Source organism: Habropoda laboriosa, unplaced genomic scaffold (assembly GCF_001263275.1).
Source record: "Habropoda laboriosa isolate 0110345459 unplaced genomic scaffold, ASM126327v1 scaffold40, whole genome shotgun sequence".
Taxonomy (NCBI): domain Eukaryota; kingdom Metazoa; phylum Arthropoda; class Insecta; order Hymenoptera; family Apidae; genus Habropoda; species Habropoda laboriosa.
In genome coordinates, this window is record NW_017100231.1 from 5,924,918 (window position 1) to 5,947,304 (window position 22,387).

General features: G+C 32.5%; 2 protein-coding genes across 2 annotated transcripts; one reads left to right on the forward strand and one right to left on the reverse strand.

Moving 5' to 3' along the window:
- Positions 1 to 2,153: 2,153 nt before the first annotated feature.
- LOC108571572 (elongation of very long chain fatty acids protein 4-like) lies at positions 2,154 to 16,098 on the forward strand. Its single transcript, XM_017933642.1, has 7 exons — positions 2,154 to 2,203; positions 14,042 to 14,123; positions 14,392 to 14,579; positions 14,651 to 14,731; positions 14,817 to 14,988; positions 15,361 to 15,638; positions 15,767 to 16,098. Exons 2-7 carry the CDS (start codon positions 14,045 to 14,047, stop codon positions 15,917 to 15,919), a joined length of 951 nt encoding a protein of 316 aa, XP_017789131.1. The 5' UTR covers positions 2,154 to 2,203; positions 14,042 to 14,044; the 3' UTR covers positions 15,920 to 16,098.
- A 1,979-nt stretch (positions 16,099 to 18,077) lies between these two features.
- Positions 18,078 to 20,795, reverse strand: LOC108571615 (coiled-coil and C2 domain-containing protein 2A-like). Its single transcript, XM_017933691.1, has 3 exons — positions 19,151 to 20,795; positions 18,928 to 19,082; positions 18,078 to 18,851 (listed from the first exon to the last, which is right to left on the reverse strand). Exons 1-3 carry the CDS (start codon positions 20,793 to 20,795, stop codon positions 18,312 to 18,314), a joined length of 2,340 nt encoding a protein of 779 aa, XP_017789180.1. The 3' UTR covers positions 18,078 to 18,311.
- Positions 20,796 to 22,387: the final 1,592 nt, after the last annotated feature.

Sequence of the window (22,387 nt, forward strand, 5' to 3'; positions counted from 1 at the left end):
ATATATATGACCAAGGACATTCTACTAAAATTTCTCTTTTCCCACTCATTAGTCAAAAACATTGATTAACACGGTTATTATCACTTACCATATCTTCATGTTCGTTTCAAGGAACAAGTATAATCGCCAAGCGTTTGACATAATTAAACGACTACGAAGGAAAGTTCCCGCCGTCGTCGGTTCCCGTATACTCGTCGTTCTCTCGTGCCTAGACATTGACCTCGAAAGCAGGCTGATCGCGTCGAGCTCAGACGGCCGGTACAGAAGAAAGTGCGAGCCAGCCTCCGATTCGACCGTGCGTTTAATTGAAGGAAAATGCCAAGCATATTGCTTACACCGACACATGCCTCGCGTTGACATTGGCGTTGGCATTGGCTAAGTTAGAAACGCGACTCACGGTTAGTCTCTCATTTAGATAGCGTAAAACTATTTCACGATGTTTGACGAAATTTGAATTTCGCGCGCTTCGAATTTTTCTTGTTATCTTCTCAAATGTTTCGATAATAATGGTTGGATTTTTTTTTATTAAATATTAATTCATATTGCGAAATGATATTTAAAAAACGGTACAAGATAGTTTAATTATGTGTATTGATAACCTCAAAATAGTCTCAGCGAACGATTCCAATAATTTAAACATTTTCAAAAAGTGTAAAATGACAGAAAATTGAGGAGCATCGTTCGTTGCTTGCCAATCGGGTGCATTCTCTCTGGTTTTCTTATTACATTCTACAATGGTATCTAAACGCACGTTATGAATGTTGTATCGTTTTCTGTAGATGGTTGAATGCGATATTTGATACTATCGAGTATCTAACCAGGGCAAGGGAATCAAAAGATGTTAGTAGAGAAATCACTCTTAAAGCATACATAATGCTCTCACAAGTTCCTACTGCCTGAACATTGTGGAAACAATATAAAGATTTTTATTATTTTGTAATGTTATCTGTTAATATTTTCCTTTCATTTTTTCCTTTTTCATGTATACTTTTACATCAAAATTAACTTTCAATTAAATCAAATATATTTCATTCACTATTTTAGTATTTATCACATGCGTGTCATCTTAATGAAATATTTTTACACTCACATTGATTATAGCAGCTAAGCTATATTCCTTTTTCTTCTACTGCAACATCTAATGTGGTCTACAATACTGAATTCTTCCTGAGAAGCAAATTTATGTGAAACATTTAACACCTTGTGTTTAAAGTGTCCCAGTTAAAAAATCACTGTTAACTGTTCATTGGAATCCAGTTAGAATAAAAAGCCTAAAATGAATATTTAATGCAAGTTGTGTATATACATATGCTTGTAACAATTTCTATGAAGATATGGGATGTATCAAAAAGCTGTATCTCTTAATAATATTCAATAAAATCCACATAGAAATTAGCACATACTACTAATTCAAATTAGACAGTAACGTACAATAACAAGTATAATACTCAACATACTCAAAAATAACCACTCAAAACAATTTATCAATTGAACACCATATCAACTGATCATTATAATCAACAAGAACCTGGTAACCTAACTACATAACACTATTTACTCCTTAGAAACTTTATACCTAATAAACACACCAAGAATCAATAATTGAAAAATCAAAGTCAACTCGATTATCTTTTTATTCTTTCTATGTCAATTTCTACACTTATATACACCACATTCTTACCTTTCATGTTTCCTTTCCTTCCTTTTTTTCCCCTAATTAAATGTAAATTAGTCGACAAACTATAAAATCAACCGTAGTTAACAATCACTTGCTATTAACACCAGAATGCGTTGGTACTTGGATTTATCAATATCGACTATTTTCTCGATTCGACATTAAGAGATAACAACAACGGTTTTACGACTAACGATCCAGGGAATACCGATGATTACGATAGATACACGAACTTGTCCCGATGTCTAGAGAATGGAAGTGCAACCACTCTCTATCTGACAACTTTTCCCTTCGTTTCGGCCGACTGTTTCGTCGGGCATTCGGCCTCTTGAAAACAGTTTCACTCATTCGACTATTTAGATCAAATTCCAGATAGAAGAAATTCGAGTTATTCGAAGATGGGTAATGATACACTGGGAAGCTTCAATATTAGTTTCACATAGCGGAAAATTACCACGGATGATGAAGAATTCGGAGAAAGTTGGGGGAGAAACAAGATGGTGTTCAATTGTTTGTGAATGTTCAAAGGTTAGTTTATGGCGAACTTCATTTCATTGGATGTGAGAATTTATTCAATGTACATAGCTTGCGGTAGATATAAACATTTATACATATAAATATTGTATATAGAGGAATTTATTGAATTTTTTTTTTGTTTCATCAAATTCGATTATGTTAAAGTTTCTTAGAAATCTTTAAGGTTAAGGTCGCATAGAAACACGTCGTACAATGCATAACACAAAGTAAACATTCGAAATTAAAACACGCGTGCATACGTAATTGAAAAAAGTAAAACTAATGTTTCATCAAAAATTCAATGTAATAAACATACCTAATCCCAAGTTTATACTTCTGTTTTGCTTCACGAAAGTATGTTCGCGAAGAATGCACGTGAGAGCGTGTATTTAGAAAAAGTGTGCACTTTTTCACGAGACGTAGGTAAGTTGTGAAAGGGAGTGTTTTAAGAAAATCAACCAGTACAGATGTGATCATCGTATGATCAGAGAAAAGAAAATCATTTTTTATTATATACACATGAATACATTCTTATTCACGCATTAACAGTTTTTCTGCTATGTGATTCGAACGTTTATCACTGACTGCCAATCGCCGGACCTATTTATTCATCAGTTGGTAACACTGAATCGTCAGCCATTAGACATTGTTCATTGACAGATCGACCAAGTCTAGTAAATTACACACGAAACGTATAATTTCGGTAAGAAAGATAGGTGACGATATTCAAACAATGAAATATTTACGCTTAGCGGCATAATCGATTCTCGGAAACTTCGTAACACTCGGCAAATGTTTAACGAACACTGTCAAATATTACTTCGTCAGAACTATACTCGGCCAACATTCCGCAACATTCGTTTCCGCGGTCTGCGACATCGAATTCGAAGTGTGCCAACAGGTATTCCACATTGTGCTGACTAGACGCATATTTTTAATCAAAAATAATGATCAACCGTCGCTTCTAATGAGAAGCTTCCGAATATTTTAACGGGGAAATACCCGTTATATTTATATTTATACGAGGACTAAGTGTATACTTTTTTTTTTCTTGTTTCTTCAATTTCGTGGAAGTAAGATTTGAAAAAAAAAAAAGAAAAAAATAAAATACCCGTAGATGTTTAAGAAATAAAGGAATTTGCTGGATTTGTAAAGCGAGGAAATTTTAAGTCCAAATCGTAAATGGCTGAATGAAAGTTACAATTGAATTTATACGATGTGAAATGTAGCACGTGCGATGGTGTTTTGAAATCGCTCAAACAAAATTGCGGATTTAATATTTTTACGACATGTATCCGCCGCTTGAATCGCAAAGTTTATGAGGCATAAAAAGATGCAAACGCGAGCAATTTGAATAATGTTGTGGTACCAACTTGCTAAATTGCACAAAATGTGGCGTTAATACACTTTATCACTTCTCAATTACGAAAATTCATTAAACACTGATTGTTGTCGACAAAAGTAAGACACATTTCAAATTTGTACCTTTCAACACGTCGATTTGAGCTGCCACTTTAAAGTAAAAATATGCAATAATTATACTCAATATAGATAAGTTTCTTCGGATAAGCACTTTGAAATTATCAGCAGTAGTTTTAAAACGAGGCAAAAAATTGCAAAAGCTACGTTGGAATGAAGTCCAACATTGGCTTGTTAATTACAACTTTCTTTACGGTACACCATTATTTTATAGTTTTACGAACACGCAGTGTCAAACATAGAATCGGGAAAATGATCGAAAAGAAGAACATTTGTTTTTTTATACGACCACTTGTTACGAAATTTCGATTTGTTTTAATTATATTAACAAGTTTGTAAGTACTTGTACTATTGTAAATAATAAAAGAGGGCAAGTATGATAATTAATAATTTCTACCAACCGCTATTTCGAAATTGCAAAATTTATGCTTAACGTTCAAAATCCAAAATATATCATTTTTAGGCAAATTTAAGCAACATTCATAATGAAAGTTTATTTCTAAAATCTTTTTTGTCACTACAAAACCTAACCTTACCTAACCTTAATAAGTGAAATATTTAAGATAGGAGGAATGAAATAGGTTACCACAGCCGATTTATGTTTGCAATAATAGTTTGTTGCACCTCGTGGACGTCAAAGATGCAGGACAAGCAAGAACAGGTTGGTACATCCTAAAATAAATGATTTAATTTGTCAACCAAACGGTTGAAAAATGGACGATATAAGCCACCGTTTCTTGTAGTTTCTTATACAGGATCGTATAACACGTGGTATTTGAGGTCCCTCCATCTTTCTAGATCATATCATCAAAGCATAACCTCAAACAAGACTTTCCACGCTCGTAAACCGTTTTGTGAACAAACAAAAAATCGTCTTCTGGGTTAGTTCATAGCTTCTTTTGTACGTGTACCTGTTTTCTTTAATATTGAGGATAAAACGCAAACGATAAATGATGTTTATGCTATTTTTGCAAAAACAATTTGCATATTGTTACATTATTAATTTTGTATTTGGTATTTTATTAAATATGCAATTAAAAAATTATAGGCTGAGTATAGTAATTCTACGGCAATAATTCTACCAACACAAATATCATTTCTAATGTTTAACTACAATTTTAGAGTCATTGTCATCACTGTGTTATAGAAGGAGTACAATAGTAGGATATGGTGCTTTCCAAGTACCTGGCTAAAAAATCAAATAAAATTTGTCTTTCTAAATATGTTACATTACGTATAAAACATTTAATAAAAAATCAAATCAAAAGATCACATTACATTTTATATCATTATTTGAAAAAGAATTTGATTTTTTGAGGTTAAAAGATATTAGTGAGTAGTGCTGTTACCATTGGTACACGTACAATCAGCTAATTTCTGCGCGAACTTCGATAATCGTCAATACACCGTGGTAATAATCGTGGTGGTTACATTGTCAACAACAATGGTACCTGTTTTACTGTTTCGTGAATAACGCGTACGAGAAAGGAAGTAAATCCGGATTGAAAGTTAGCTCCAGGCGAACTTGGGTTCCATTGATCTCATTCTGTCCACGCAAACCCTTCTTTTTTGTAATTTTTTCCTCATCTCGATTAACTTATAATTAAATAATCGAAGCAACAGAACATGAATAGTCGCGATAACCTAAATTCTAACGTGTGTAACTTTTAAAATTGTTTAAATGAAACTCAACTTTTATATATTTGGTTTTTTTCAATCGACTTTCAATTTCGTTAATGGATAATTTGAAAACTAAGAATTATATTTTAAAAGAATATCAACTATTAATACAATTATACATTACAATTCAACCTAACCTTAAAACAAATTCCAACACATTCAGCTCTGTAACACAACGCTAGATTGTTCTCTAGGATAGATAATCTAAGAGATCCAAAAAAGCGATCTGACCGCGACAGGACTACGAAACTTCCGTCAACGAATATTTCCTTGACCGAGATACATACATATACAGCCAACACGGGCAGTGCAAAAAAACCGAAGTTGAAGCGCGAAGAAAAAAGCACAAACTGGACTCTATGAGCGTGTATACACGCGTGGACGAAAGTCCACCGGCCGCGCTTTCTCCTTCTGTTGTCAGATTCCTTGAATTTTTTTCCCGCCTCGACCTTTTGTCAGTGAGTAGCATGATAAAGAGGGTGTACTGATCAGCGGCGTACTGATAGCCATGCTGAGCACTCATGGACCAAACATCTGCAAGCGGCACTAAACTCGTTGAGGTTAAGTGGCACGAAACCTGGTGACCCTAATTCCTCCGATGTTCTTATTATTTTTGGGAGTGCTTCTTTTGTTTACATGTGTGATCATTTCTGACCATATGCATAAGTATAAAAGTGTTTTTTTCATTTTTTTAATTTACACGTGATTGGTTAGACTGAAATATATCTGTTTGTAAATGTAAATGTGTTACCTTAGGTTATTAATAGATATGTGTTATGTCTAATAAATGAAATATAAAAGGTTAGGGAAGTAATGTAATAGTCCTTTGTTAATTTCAGGTTGATGTAAAATTCAATGATTAAAACGTAATAATTAAATATAATAGTTATTTATAATTTGCAGATAATATGAAGTTATTGCTCTTGTTTGATATGGTTACAAATGAAAATCACCCAAGGGACTGTTTAAATAGGCTAAAAAATTATATGGTTATTCTAGAAGACTTATTTACAACAATTTTTTATTCTCAATTTCAAAAATGTGTTATAAGTGTGTACATATGTTGACAGTAAAAAGTTAAACTAGCAGGCACAATGTTTGACCTGAATTCTAAGCCTTCTGAACGTTTGAATAATTTGTTTGATTCATTGAAAATAGGTTCTATATGTAGCTTCAGATGAAAGAATAGAAATTTTTAGTCACGCTTTATTGTTCTCATACACGTATTAATAAAAGCTTGCATTAACATTTATTTAAACAAGTTGCAGTTTTAGAATTATACCCTAGTTAACAGAATTACTAAAAGAAACTGATTAACAATTGGTAAAAATTACTAAATAAACCTGAAATTTTTTCTTTTGTTTTTTTGAATAATAAAATATTGTACTTTCTAATGAGATTAAGGATTAAAGTTTTTACTACGGAAAAGATAAAAGTCAAAATGCTCGAGGCAAAAAAATATGATATATTGTTTTAAACCACTTTTATAATCGCAAACACATTTACGTGTCCTTCGTTACACATCTAAAGTTCCTTCGACGCGTTAATTTGCAGCTTCGTTGCTCCTCGAATGTCGATAATAGCGATACAAACCTGACAGAATCATCGGCCCACTAAACATCCCACGGGGACCAATCGAAACAGGTTTTTCTTTACTTCCGTCGGGGGGAAGCACGTGTATGAATTCACATTTGCCGGATTTTCCGATATGACCGTGTTTAATTGGTTACCTGATCGTCAGAAATTAATCAGGTTACTATTTTATGCAAATCAGCATTCCTGTCTCCCCACAAGATACAAATATTTTCATCTCCTTTTCTTTCGTTATTTATTGAGAAGGTTATGTTCGACAGAATGTAAAATTCTTACGTTACTTTAAGTAAATTAGTCTCTTTTTATTTAATTTTATCACTATATTTGAATTAGAAATTATAACAATTGTAAGGTATATTTATGTAAAATGCATTCGATCGAAAAATGTGTTGATCGATAGATTAATGAATTTCGTCTACACAGTAACGGGATACAAAAATGAGATCTATTTATAACCTTTCTTATCGTAGTTTTATTTAAATTATTCAATGCACTGTAAATTGGCAGATGAGTTGATTTGTCATGTAAGCATAACTGCTCATTGGTAAGAATTTTAATCGAAATTCTAGTAAAAAAAAAATGAAGAATTTGTAAGAAATAGATGTATTTAAATATATCGATCTTTTATAGCTCAATTATAGAGTGCAATGCTACGGTATGTAAATATGGAGAAAAAAATTATACTTGTAATCGTAAAACTATTGGTTATGTAATAAAAATTATCTTCCCACTTGTTGATACAGTTAATAATTTCATTTTACACTGAGAAAGCATAAAAATTCACTGTATTTGCATACAGTGAACAATGAACAACATAACCACGAAACTTATTATCTTCTTTTCTTCGTTTCTTCATTTCTACGAAAACAGAAAAAAGGAAATAGTATGTAATTTCACGCCTCTCCCACCTTACACGTCACACAATCAGTCACAGAGGCAACCAACTAAATAATATTCCCGACGACGTGTAAAATAAATTACACATATAATTGTCTTCTACCTCCACGGTACATTCCACGATATAGCGGAACGAGTGACTTCGAATATACCGTTGTAGGATAAAACTCCCGGAAACATAACTATGTGAATAATTTTCACCAAACATCGTACAAAAAAAAAGAAGAAAGAAAAAGGCACAGTCAGACGTAAAATATGCTCATACTATTTACATTCGTTTAAATGGAATTTCACAATTGGTTAATTAGTGAGGTTAAGGAACATATATGTACATGGGACGTTTATGTGACAAGAGATAGACCTAGGACAAATGTGCAGCGTTCGCGGTGGTGAACGGATTCGAATATTTGGAAACGTGTTTCACGGTTAAAGGACCACTGACCTGTTTTAATCTGTCGCTCCGGAGACGACTTTTACGTCTTGAATCGCTTTCTCTTGGATCCATATTTACATCCTCACATCTGTCCGCGACGACCTCTCTTAAAGTTGTAAAATAGCCCCGTGGATTCTTCTACGGACGTTTTACGACGCATATAAACCATATAAGTGTTCCAACAAAGTAGAGAAGACAAATGATGTTAATGAGTGGATACAAAGGAAGATTGATCCTTTATTTTTGTTTTTTGTTGCTTAGGGTAAATTCTTGAATATGATTGAGAAATCTATGAAAATATTTAGCTTTTGATGCTTTTGGTTTAATTTGTATTTTTGAATAATAGGAGAATTGGCAGTATTGAATTTTTTTTTCAGATCAATGTGTAACATTAGATATACTAGGAGATGTAACCTCAATATCTAAATTTTTTTGTAATTTATTAAACACTTCAGACCTTTATTACTGTTCCACTTCAAATCTTCCTCAATAAAACATATTCTCGTTTCTATCCTGTCATGTACTTAATTATCACTGAAAAGTTAATCAACTAGTTTTCAAATCTGATGTTCCTCAATTTAGCAGTTTTTTGTTTTCAATCCTTTACACAATGAAGTATCACTCAAAACTACCTTATAATCTGCTAACCCCCTTTTGTACTTCATTCTCAAACCTTTTATTATCCACTTATCTTGCTCACCACTCATTCTCCCACAATCTCATTCACAACCTTCAACTATCTCTCTCTCTCTCTCTCTCTCTCTCTCTCTCTCTCTCTCAAAATCTCTCTCTCTGTCTCTCTCTCTCTCTCTCTCTTGCAAAAATCTGTATACACACACGCTAAATTCAATCTTCCTCAAATCAACACTATTTTTAATCCCTAAAAAATCTAAATTTCTACTAAAAGTTATTCCATAGCTTTCCTATGTCTGAAACCAATTTTTAAATTCCATTTTGAATATTTAGAAAAGTTACAGAAAAGCTTAACTACCACTGAAAATCCTTTCCTATATCAACAAGTCTCTATATTCCTCAAGTTACTACTCAAAATTACAAAAAACCATTACTAGCAACCCTATCTCTAAACTGTAAGTCTCTCCCTATTCCTTAATTCAATTTTTAATGTCCATTCTCAAACCTAACCTCCTCTGTCACCCTTTCACCCCCCCGTTTCGTCCACCACTCCTTTCCGTTTCCCCTCCCTTTCATTGATCAAACTGTTCAAATCAAATGTTCCCAAAAACGCATCCTCACATTCCATCCTCCACCTTCATGGAATCGAGGCCACACATATATCATGTAGCCTGTACCTGTTCCCAACTCGTTTCCCGATTCGTTTCCAATCAAACTTCCAACAAGGAACACCGTATCTCCCTGGTTGAAAAAGGAGTGGGGTGTGGAGGGCAGGGACGAGCCAAGAAACACACGCGCCAGGGTGGGACCGTCTTGATCGTTTTGACTCGATCTATCCCCACGATCGATATACCCATTCCCACCATCGTTCGGTTTTGGCCTCGTTTAACGTTTCACGTGCCGATGAAATCGTACCACCACCGCGTGTACAAACGTAGCCATCGAACGACACCAAAGTTATAAAGCGGACCTGTGAAGCGGTTGCGAGGCGCTGCCACTTTGCCGATCGACTTCGTCGCACCACGATCCTCTTCTCCCGTGAGACGAGTAGAAACACCGATCCTTGGCGGCACCGATCCGCTGGTGTCAGCTGTGCTTCACTGAACGATCGTAAAACGGATCATGTTCCTCTGGTGATCACGTGTAGCAAACAAGATACGAGGATATTAGTATATCGATAGAAGACTGTGACGATTTTTTCCTTGTTCGTTCTTTTTTTTTTTTTTTTTTCTTTAATATTTCGTTTCGTTATCTGAGAATAATTTCGGTGTGCCCACCCCGGAAAGACGAAGGATCACAATCCCGCCCATTGGTTTCGTGAGGATAGAGTGAATAAAGGTAAGACGATCTTCGATTTCGATATATCGAGTGCGATGCGTTATATCGATTTATAACCTTCGATATTGAGGGTTAGTTCTTTGACTGATAGATGGGGAGCGTGACGCTTATTGTGTATACGACGGTTCAGAAGAAACGGTCAGATGTGAAAGTTTATGTATGATACATTCGTTTAAAATAGTTTATTTAAACAATCGAAACGAAGTAAGAGTGCATGTTGTCCACGGACGTTTGAAGAAGTTGCATATGCTTATGTATTGATATATACTTTTTCTTGACACCCCGAAATTTTTAGGTTAAACATTCTTTTATTGTTTTGTGTTTAGAAGGAAGTGACACTTTTACCTGAGAAACTTGTACTTTCAATTTTAATATTTTGCAAATTTTGAGATTCAAACCTCTTCCTTTTTTTGAGAGTTTTCTTTCGAATAATTCTGACACTGGATTGTACGTAGACTTTTGTGATTACATTTTCGTGTATCGTTCATATGTATAAAGAGGGGTTAGTACCTTTAGACAGTGTTTCCATTTAGTAAGAGATTGGTGCTGAACCCTTCAAGCACTGTTACCAGTCCGAAGTTTAACTGTTGCATAAGGGTACGTAAGAATTTGATATCGGATCTATTCGATAGTTGGCTCAGATCGAAATTTCAGAAATGAGAGATTGTAAGAATATCTCAATTTCCAAAAATTTCTGAGAATATTTTGTGATATAAGAATATTCAAGAAACAGAAAAGTAATAAATCAATATTTCTTGTTTCAGTCTTTTAATTTTCTTCAAAAGTGATTTATTTATAATGTTGGCAACTGTTTGAAACTGTTTAAGATTAAGTATACGGTAAAGTTTTATATAAAGTGAAATGTTGTTTCTATCAATCAAGTGATCGACTATAATTAATTATTAGTGAATATTGTGTATGAATGAAAGTTTATTAGAACGATCGATCATTGATCAACGAGGAAAATATGTATATTGAGAATGTATCACAACTAACATATGGTACGTCAGCTCGTTAATGAGAACTCGAATGTAAGTCAAGCATAAATCGATTTATCACGATTTGTCAAGTAACGATACTCCTGCGATAATACGGTTTTCTACCGTTGTGAAGTGCAACGCGAAAACAAACTCAAATGAATATTAATTCCGCTTCTCTGTTTCGCTTTCGAAATCACCTATTCTTTTTTGCAAACTGATACCTAATCTGACCGTGAAATAATTAGAAACAACGACTTAAATTAAAAGTGAAACATTACGGGTACATATAATAGAAAGTATAAAAATAACAAAACATTAAAAAAATAATAAAAATAAATAAAATATTAAACATATCAGTTGAAAACAATATTCAAACACTAAAAATTATGTGAACACAGAAAAATATTTTAAAAAGGTAGATGTACAAACACTAAAAGGGCACATACCTAACCTTCAAAGTTTGTAAAAGGGATTGATAAAAGGGTACATACCTAACTTAAAACAGAAATATATTTTAAAAAGTCTAAAAAAATGTTGCATGAAGAAAAGGTGATAAAATATACACGATATTTGAAGTTTAAAAATTAACTTGTTCCCCGCGATAATAAACGCCTAATATCACGTGTCATTAATAAGTTGCAACGGCACGTTCCATTGCCGCAGCGAAGAAACTGGTCTGTAGATGATTTCACTCAGCTTCCAAAGATTATGAATTGATTTATCTGTACTTTCTCCCGAGAGATCATTCACACGTAGACCATATGTTTGAAAATCAGCACCATTGTGGACGTACAAACATACATACGATTTCATAAAAATGCCGAATCACAGTTTGCAGACGGTCGAACAGCAAAATTGTCATTCATTCGTTTCTTTGGTTCAATAATGGCAAAAAAGACTGTTATACCTCAAGGAATTTGATTTTCTTTGGACAATTGAACGCTTCAGTGGTTTAACATTCTTGTTTCTTTTAAAGGGTACTTGAAAATGATACTTTCGATGGAAGAAGAGGATTTAATAATTTTCAAAGAAATTCCTGAACATGATTGTATGATATAGTTAGAAGACAACATTTAATTTGGAGATAAATGCATCATAAGAAACAGTGAATAATTAGGGAATTTGTAAGAAGCTTAGTTTATGAGAAATAATATTGTAAAATAAATAATTACCTCATTTTGTGAAAGTGCAATAAATATATTGTTTATAAAATTATTTTTCATAAATGCTTATGATTTTAGAATATATACGTAATTTCATTGTTAATGACAACTTTCGTGTCTTTATGGCTTGTCAACTTGTTTTTATATTAAGTCCAGCCTGAAACAATATTCCATACTTTCATTTATGTCATTAAAATGATATTTGCATTTATACACTTTAACAGGGGAAAGTTGGCTTCATTAAGTTTCTTTTGAAAAATTATCTTTATTACATGTAACCTCAATCACAAATAATACACACTCAGTTGCCATAAACTACCTAATATTTTCAATTATACAAGGAGAAAGTTTCATTTTGACAACAAAACGATTTCGATTTATCGTTTACATAGGGATTCAGCAAAAATCAACGAAACTTCGCAAGTCGAGTACGCACCATCTACAAGAAACGTGGAAACGGCACTGATTTCACAAATTCGATCTCGAACGCTTCATAAGGCATCTTAATTGAAACAAAATGAAAGCTAAATAAGTACAACTGGGAGAACGCGCGCACTTGCACTTGCTACAAGTTCACGGTGAGGTTAGAAAAAGAGCATCGAACCAGCTCGAAATCGAGTGGTTCTGTTCGAAAAGATTCGACGAAACGTTTTTTCCCGTAGATGATCGAGAGATAGCGTTCGTTTCATTCCGTATATGCGTGAAAGTTATATACGACGTTTTCATCTTTAAGTGAATGACCGGATAACGTGCGCGGACCCACTCGTTAAACGTAGGATAATGGCAGTAAATTGCGTACGCGCACGCAACAGCAGTGCTTCAAATAGCTTTTATTCGCTCGATCGATATCCTTTCTGTTTTATCGACCTGTCACAAAATGTAGTACAGCTTCAGGAATGTTTCGATCGTTGTAATTTGATATTTCGCTATTAGTAGGTACATATTCTGTAATTAGGCACACTATTTGCGACATGGAAATGTGTGGAAAATATGTAAAGTTTCTAGGACATAATTTTGTTTCTCTTTTCTTTTTTATCTGTGTTTCAAAAATAATTTAGTAGAGCAAATGTTTTTGTATTCAATATGTCATTTTAGAATTATTATATCTTCATGATATATCACAGACGAAGTATAAAATTCTGTAATTATATTCTGAATAAACTTTCGACATTAGCACTATAATTGTCGATTCATTTTCCACGAATATTTCCTGTATATGTAGTCTTAAACTGGCAAGTTGAAGAATTTAGGTCAAATTTTCCCTATACATGCAAAAAAAAAGAAAAGAACAAACGCAGATGCGCATCGATAGCGCTCATGCATAATTGGTTTAGGAAGTTAAATATAACCTTATGTTTTGAATTGAACATTAAAACCTGCTTGAAATATTTGCAAAATTGTTATAATGACCATGACATTTATTGTATAAGTCAAAATAGTCTAGATAATACTTCACAGTAAAAGATAAGCCCATATGTCCTTGTTTGCATTATCGTAGAATGCATTTTAAGTTTCATTTTATCTACTTTTACTGAAAGTTCAGTTTAAGAGAGGCGGATCAATCTAATAAGTTTTTATTTACAAGTACAGCCAGATTTTTATCGAATACTTACGAATAATTGACAAAACAAACGCTATCGTGATTTTTTTGCAGGCAATGGCGAGCTTAATTAATTCCACTACAACCCTAATAAATGACGCCTACGACTATTACCTTTGGACACTATCCCTCGCTGGTAAGTCGCAACATTTCTATGAATAACAAGTACAATTCTTTTTCAAATAAAAGCTAACAAGTTTCTTATTTCATTCATTATACCGAATTATAAAGTTTGACATTGCTAAAAAGAAGCTTTAAAAATAAATGTATAGAAAATAAGTATTCAACAACTACCTGTTACCGTGGGTTACCTGTTATCATAAGATTTTTTTACCCACAAGAAAATTCAAAAACGGAAATACTCTCACATCACTGTAATTAATGTTCAACGTTAACATCTGTAGATGAACGAACGAGAGGATGGCTTCTGGTCGATTCGCCAAAACCTACTTTGATATACACGATGTTGTATTTACTCATTGTATGGGCCGGGCCAAAGATCATGCGAAATCGAAAAGCCTTCAAGTTAACGTGGGCACTCGTTCCGTACAACCTCACGATGGCCTGTCTCAACGCGTACATTGCGATTCAGGTATATAGATTTCAATATGAGAATCAATTATGTATACCCTTAACATCGATCTGTACATTTATCCTTTGCAGTTGTTCGTAGCTTCCACCAGGTTACATTACAGCTACGTTTGTCAACCAATAAGGCACGTAACTCGTCCAGATGAATTACAGGTACGTTAAAAATACTGAATAAAATTAATATTACATATAAAAACAAAATATTCTTGCTCGTTTTAATAATTATTTTTTGTATTAGATCGCCCACGCTGTCTGGTGGTACTACTTCAGCAAACTTCTGGAGTTCTGTGATACGTTCTTTTTTATCCTGCGGAAAAAGGATAATCAATTAAGCTTCCTCCATGTTTACCATCACTCCACTATGTTTTCGCTGTGGTGGATTGGCATCAAATGGGTCCCAAGTGGATCTAGTAAGTATCCATCTGTATCAAACTCTCGTACCAATTTTAGAAAGACAGTCAATCGGCTAAATATAAACTCAAGCTCAAAATAATTAATAAATCTACTCTTTTCAATTCTGATATTCGAAAAAATATCATCTTCATCTCAAAATGATGCAAAAATTAAACTTAATTGTGAAAAGTAATTGTTCAAATGTATTAAATTAGACTGCTTTACCGACTGTGATATTATAAGTGATACATTTTTCTTTAAAGTTATAAATATAATCTTCATAGTAAAAAAATGAGAGAAAAGTTCGGTGAAATAAATGTGTATCAATATAGACACGATGACAACTTCTCACTATGATCAAATTTTTCATTAAACTATCTACTTTTCAGCTTTCCTGCCAGCAATGGTAAACAGCTTCATCCACGTCCTCATGTATTCGTACTATGGTTTGGCGGCATTGGGACCCTCCGTAGCTAAATACCTCTGGTGGAAGAAATACCTGACAATCCTTCAACTGATACAATTCACCACTGCCTTGATTCTCGGCATCAATGGCATTCGTTCGGGATGCGATTTCCCTTTATGGATGCAATATGCTCTCGTCATTTATATGGTCTCTTTCATCGTCCTATTCGGAAACTTCTACGCCAAAGCGTATATTGCAAAGGTAACACGATCTATAATTATCCTAACCTTAATGTTTCTTCTAAAAGAGTTCTCAAAGTTTTAAGAAAAGAACAGATAAGTTATTTGACATAGTAAATTCCTAACTAACACGAAATATCAATTGTCTAGGGCAAACAAGCGTACGCAGAGAGACAATTAGAAAAAATGAAAGCCAGTAGCCAATCAAAGAAGGAAATTACCGACGGAGTTGTGTGCAATGGAAACCTTATGAATGGACACACCAATGGATACGCGAACGGTGTATCCAAAAAGACTCAGTGAAAAGTACTCTATTAAGTTCTTCATTAAGATATTAACGTCGCTTAAGTTACAAACTATACACGGTTACGAAAGGGAAGTGAACGAAAAATTCTTCGATATCTCGTTCGATCGGTAACGATGAACCGGAATCAAAGCACATTCGATTGGAACTTTTTAGTTCTTACAATTATCGCTTCGTTCGCGGCAGGCGATGCACGATACATGTAACAGTTGCAGAAAATTCGGATTTAATAGAAAAGAAAACCGATGTTTCTCTGACGAATCTACTGTAAACTTACCGGCCTGCGATTTTTTATTCTTGGACCAGTTGCACAAAGTTCGACGGATCGCTGGTCTAAGGTATTGTAAATACAAATTAGTCGAGTACATTAGCAGTTTAGTCGTCAGTAGGCGAATTATTGCGAGATTGACTATGGTCGAGTACGGTATTGTTGCATAAGCTTAAAACTAAGCGATCTTTTTGTAACCGATGATATTAAAAACTTACCTTGTAAAAAGAGAGAAAAAAAGGTACAGAAGATAAAAATGACACGGACGTCATATGGGGAACTGCCATTAGTTTCTGTTTCTCGCGGTAGACCTAAGGTTAGAATTCAAAGTGTTGCGGTCACGTTAAGGTTGTAACCTACATTTGCACACTTGACGTCTAGTTAATATTGTATATCCGTGAAATTCAGATATCTTACAAACAATATCTTTGAATAAATGGAAATGTACCATTCTAACACGATCATAAATCAGTATCATGAAAGTTATGAAGAAAACATTAATTTAAAAATTTTGAAATTACATGCCTAACATTGTCTTTACGAATGATTGAAATTATTTAACGAATTTGATATTTGTAGGGTAATAAAAAATATTCGTTGTTAATTTTACTCGAAGATCTGTTTATTATATATTTATTGGTAACATATTGATAAGTTAGATAAATATTTATACAGAGCATTTTTCTACATTTAATATTTTACATACACATATTAAATGCATGTGTATTACATTACAACAGAAAGTATCAAAATAACAAGATTTTTTATACACAGATTCTTCGAGAAATTTGTCCATGAAAACAAAACATGTCATAAAAGTTGAAACAAAATTTAATGTACAAAATATATGATCATGATCATTTTTGTAAAAATCTACTACAATTATTTATGCATGTTTGTTTATCTGAAGTATTTTTAAAATTAATAGGCAGTAAAATATTGTTAATATGTTTTATTACTGTCCCAATATGTAAAGAACATTACAATTGTTATAAAAAGAGCATTGCTGTGCAGTGCAAAAAACAAAATGATGCATTATGTTTATTTCTACTATTTGTTCATCTTACCTTTCCGATAATGCTACAAAGATACAAAACAGCAACTAACAAAATTAAATGTAAAAAAGTTATAGAAGTGTATTATGTTGTATATTGTCAATATAATATGTGTATGTATTAAAATCAGACTAAAATTTCTCTCACTGTAAAAATATTTATTTCTTGTACTTAATTTGAGTTAAAAATGTAATATTGAAAGTAGTTAAAAGATAACAGAATACTTTTATAAAAAAATGTATATTGGATTTACAAAAATAAAAATTGTGAAAGTCTTTTCTTAAGAACGTGATAATATAATTGTATAATGAATTCCTAATTTCATATACAATTATTATTAAATTAAATGATCCAATAATAAAAAAAAACAACTACATTATTATATACAGAATTTAACATTGTCTAGCTTGTTTATGGAAACTGTATTTTTTATTATATTTTTTCACGTTTTTATATTTAAGTATTGATGACAAAAAATTGCAAATTTTCATTTGTTTCCAAAAAAAAGCTATGCAATGTTTTGTCACATATACTTGTGTCTATTCATTTGGTCATTTTTACTGAAAGCAGTATCATTTGCAAAATTTCAGTGTGATAAAAAAAAGTAACTATCCTACTTTACAAACATTGTAATGCTAATTTTAATGGAATATACAAATATGTAATAAACAAATATAATCAGTAAATACTAAATTTTGATTAGTATGCCACGTAAGGGGGTATTCCCGTTTGACGGGTCAAAACAATCAAATTTTTTTGCATTTTTCTATAGTTTTTTTTATCGAAAAAATGTGTCTGTAAAGTATTACAAAGAAATTCGTAAAATTACCAGGGCTATAGAGATGTAAATGTCACGCCGTTTAAATACGTTTTTTTGAAAACGTGTTTTAAGACGGCCACATTGATTTTTCAGAAACTACTAGACGAATTCGAACTTCGAACATACTTGAATATATGTATATACAGAACGCCACGTATGTTGAGCTTATAGATTCTGCTAAATAAATTCGCAAATATTTCGTTAAAAATGGTTGTTCAAACGGGAATACCCCCTTACTATGTAAATAACTAATCACGACTTCTAAGAATTACAACAGCTAACCAAACTGATGAAATTTTACCAACATAAGGCTGCACATAACACACCACTGCAAATTCAACAGGACCATTAATATCATAAATCTTTGTTGCACGTAAATGTTCACTCAAATCGTCAATATGACATTCGCGTTTATTTAAAATAAAGCCATGAATATGATAAGCTCTATATAATTGTTTCAAATCTCTCCTATCTAGTTGTACTTCTGAAGAAGGTTCTATTTTGAAAAGAAAATTTCGTAAAATGGTTGTCGCATGTCGATTAAATATTGTTGTTAAGCCAATTGCACTACGCCAATGAGCCAACTTATCTTTCAGAAACAGCTCTATATCTATGGCTGTTTTCTTAATTTGTTTCATTTCTGCATCTGTAATATTTAATTCCAATACTTGAAGAGTATGATCACTTTTTGATGAAGCAGTAGTATCAAGGGATCTCCATTCTTTAGTTAATTTCACATCATACTTTAAATTATGAGGTAGAATAGATTTTTGTAAATTTTCCCATGTCTACAAAGATAATACTTATAACAATAAAACTATTTATTCCTTTATACTAACATGTCATACAAATTATTATACTAACACCAGAGTGGTTGATTAGACGAGATACCTTCATTAAAGGACAAAGACTATCATCCAGTTTATAATAACTTCCCACTTCTGGATCCCATAGTGTGTGTATTGCATTTTCACTGATACTTAAAACAAATGATGTCCATTTGCTTATTTGTGAAGACCCTGGTATATTACTCATAAAATTTCAATCTATATTAATGTAATTAAAACTCTATGAAATTATCACATACCTAATAAAACATATGTTTGTAAATCAAAGCCTTGTAATAATACTGCAAGTAAAGCTGCTCTTCCATAGTGATCCACTTTCTTTATGTTTAATGCTTGACGTGGTGTAATTGGTCCATAATGATTTGGTAGTGAAGGTAAGAGCATTGCCAATTTTGCTGCATCCTTGGGATTTTCTAAGCCACTAATTTTATATGATGTACCAAGACACCGTTGTATCCCTTTCAATAACATATTTATAGTAGAACTTTCAACAGATTTAAAAGCACTGGGATGTTCTATTTTAAGTAGAACATAAATTCGAGTACATGGTTGACCAGGGCTAGCTGGGATGTATCCAAATAATAGCACTGGACTGAATAAAGGAGATAGTGTAATCCACCTTTCAAGCTCTTGATAATTTCTGTGATGTTCAAGAGGAATTCTGGCTTCACCTAGCCACTGTTGACCCCAAATAGGATGCTGATCATACAAACGAAACTTAATACACTGTTCATCATTTTGTCTTGATAATTCAAAGTACATTGTTTGTTGCCATATAGGTGCTGAACCTTCTGCTATAGATGTAGAGTGAATTGTATTACCCCATTCAACTTCTACAAATGGTTGGACCAGTGCAGACTCTTCCCTAATTGGTATTTCTATTCCTCGCAAAACAGAAACAGTCAAAACAGTTCTTCCTATTGTATGATGCCTACGAGTACCAGATGATGATTCTAATGGATGTTTAACTTGGAACAAGTTTCTAAATATATCAAATAAAGAAAATGCAGGTTGTTCTGTTATAACTATATCTGGAAGTTTTGTTTCTTGTACTTCAACTTTTCTAGGAACAATGACTTCTGAACCTGTATCAAAAGTTAATGCTGGATGTTCCAATAAAAAATATTTCACTGGCTTATTCTGTATGTCCTTTGATGGTCTAAGTAAAGATAAACAATTTTGAGGATCATTTGGATCATTACTTAATTTATAAATAGGCATTGGGTATAACTTCTCCTCTGTTTCACCATAATTACTCAAGCTAATTGTACACACTACTGTTCCAGCATGTATATGACCAGAATTATCACTTATAGCAAACTCTATTTCTACTTTATTATTTTCAACATTACATCTTGGTAATGGTAATGGTAATATACTGGACTGACCACTGTTAGCGTGCACTTGAATGGAAAGATTAAAACACTCTGAATTCTTGATTAGCAATTTATGCAATTTTCTATTAAAGGGACTACTTGTTTTAAATATAACTTTTTTTTTGAATAAAAAATAGACAGACATGATTTCAACTGAATCTGATTGATCTTGTAAGGTATTAATGTTTACTTCACGAATTACAATTTCTAACAATTTACCGGAAAATTTACGTTTCGATTCGTATTCTAAAACTTTCATAGTTTCAAACTGAGAAAAACTAAGATCTCTGTATACAAATGGATTATCAGAAATATATAAACCATCCTCAACAAATGTGTCTTGATCTAATTGTCGTATGTTTTTATTATCATTTGTATTAGTAAGAACATTCATTTCCGGTTTTTCATCTATAGTAGGATATGTATAACAAAGACTTAGATCTTTTTCTTTTTCATCTTCAGTATGTTGTGCACATCCTTTAACAAAATTAATATCCTGATCGGACATATTAACATTACATTAACGTAAAACTATTTCCAATGTAAAATAGTTCAAATTTTCCACAAAAATACCAACGCAACAGAAATACTTTATATCATTCATTTAATGTTTACATTAAAACGTTACTTAGCAACATGTAAATAGTGGTGTCAATGAAAGCGCCCTCTGGAAAATCCCAACTTCACCATCAAATTGACCTTTGCTTGCGGGCATGAAATTACATGTTGTAAAAGATAAATTAATCATTTTGATAATCTACTCAACCTGATCTACTCAAATGAATCATTCATTTTGAGGTTAAGATATCTCTCAATCGACTTAAATATAATTAATAAGTAAATTGAAATTAATACCATTGAATAGTCATTGAAGAAAGTTTAAATAACTAGGTTATAGCCATTAATTTGTAAAAAGTACAAATTGCATGTAATTATGAGGATATTTAATTATAAAATTTCTAGAAACTCCCGTCGACCGGTACTGTGCTAAAATGCATGTCTGGAAGCAGCTGTATACCGCAGAACTGCTAATATTAAGCTGTTCCCCTCAACCGTAACAAAACAGATGTTTGTACCGGTTTTTATTCTTTACTTCTTGTACGTACGTGCAGCTTAAGAAAAGAAATTTATCCTTTTCTTTCATAACAAAATTGTTAGACAAATATGACAAAAACGAATAGAATTCATTAAAATTAGTACACGCCCACAATACCTCTCTACTTATATATATATCTCAATGGTCGGTAAACTGCTTGCAGATTTCTACTTAAGCTTAGGAATTAGTATGAATGAAATATTTTAATAATTATAATTTAACTAACATATAAATTTCTTAGTTAACAAAAAATACTGTAAAAAGGTATTATCTACATATGTATGTGCAACATGTTTCAAAACTATTTAGGATAGTAGAGAAGGAATCTATAATTTATTTATACCTTTTAACAAAAAAGTGTTGCATAGAAGAAATTATATTGGTTGACAGGTGTATATTTCTTGTATACTTCGGGAAGTATGGTCATTTTATTAAGGTTAGATTTATCCTTCGATTAAAGATTCAAATTATTTTCACTTTGTGTGAATTCTTTTTCTCAATCGAATTACATTTGTAGCATAATCTTTACGATCGAAAGATTTCGCAAGGCTGAAGGAGATACAAAACTGTAAAGAGGTCAGAAACCGCAATAAGGTGAGATCGCAGAATCAAGAGTAAAGAGCGGATACGGTTTGTGCTCATGGGCAGGAAGTAGATCAACTACAATTCATCGTATAATCAATCTGCCGAAGTTTACAAGCTGATCTTAGATGCATTCTTCACTGTAATTTTATGCACTATCTTTCTTACAATCGAATTGTTATTTAACATGTTTGACGAATTAAACTGTTATTAATAAATTAATGTTCATCCGGTTCATTAATTCCTTGTATATTTTTTCATACAACTACAATTATCTTCATGAAATTGTAAATAAAATTAATTGTTATGAGTTAGTACTTATTATAATTGTTACTATATTAGTATTTTTTGTTTCAGAATTAGAATGTCTAAGAAAATAAAATTCAAAGTATGTGATATTAATATTTCTGCATGTTTCCTCC

What these genes read in the sequence shown, in the direction of transcription:
- LOC108571572 (XM_017933642.1), top strand. Translation starts at nt 14,045, where the DNA reads ATGGCGAGCTTAATTAATTCCACTACAACCCTAATAAATGACGCCTAC. An exon ending in TTGGACACTATCCCTCGCTG is followed by an intron (nt 14,124 to 14,391) that starts GTAAGTCGCAAC and finishes TAACATCTGTAG; the next exon opens with ATGAACGAACGAGAGGATGG. An exon ending in ATGGGTCCCAAGTGGATCTA is followed by an intron (nt 14,989 to 15,360) that starts GTAAGTATCCAT and finishes TCTACTTTTCAG; the next exon opens with CTTTCCTGCCAGCAATGGTA.
- LOC108571615 (XM_017933691.1), bottom strand. Translation starts at nt 20,795, where the DNA reads ATGTCCGATCAGGATATTAATTTTGTTAAAGGATGTGCACAACATACT. An exon ending in ACAAACATATGTTTTATTAG is followed by an intron (nt 19,083 to 19,150) that starts GTATGTGATAAT and finishes GTAATATACCAG; the next exon opens with GGTCTTCACAAATAAGCAAA. An exon ending in GTCTAATCAACCACTCTGGT is followed by an intron (nt 18,852 to 18,927) that starts GTTAGTATAATA and finishes TTATCTTTGTAG; the next exon opens with ACATGGGAAAATTTACAAAA.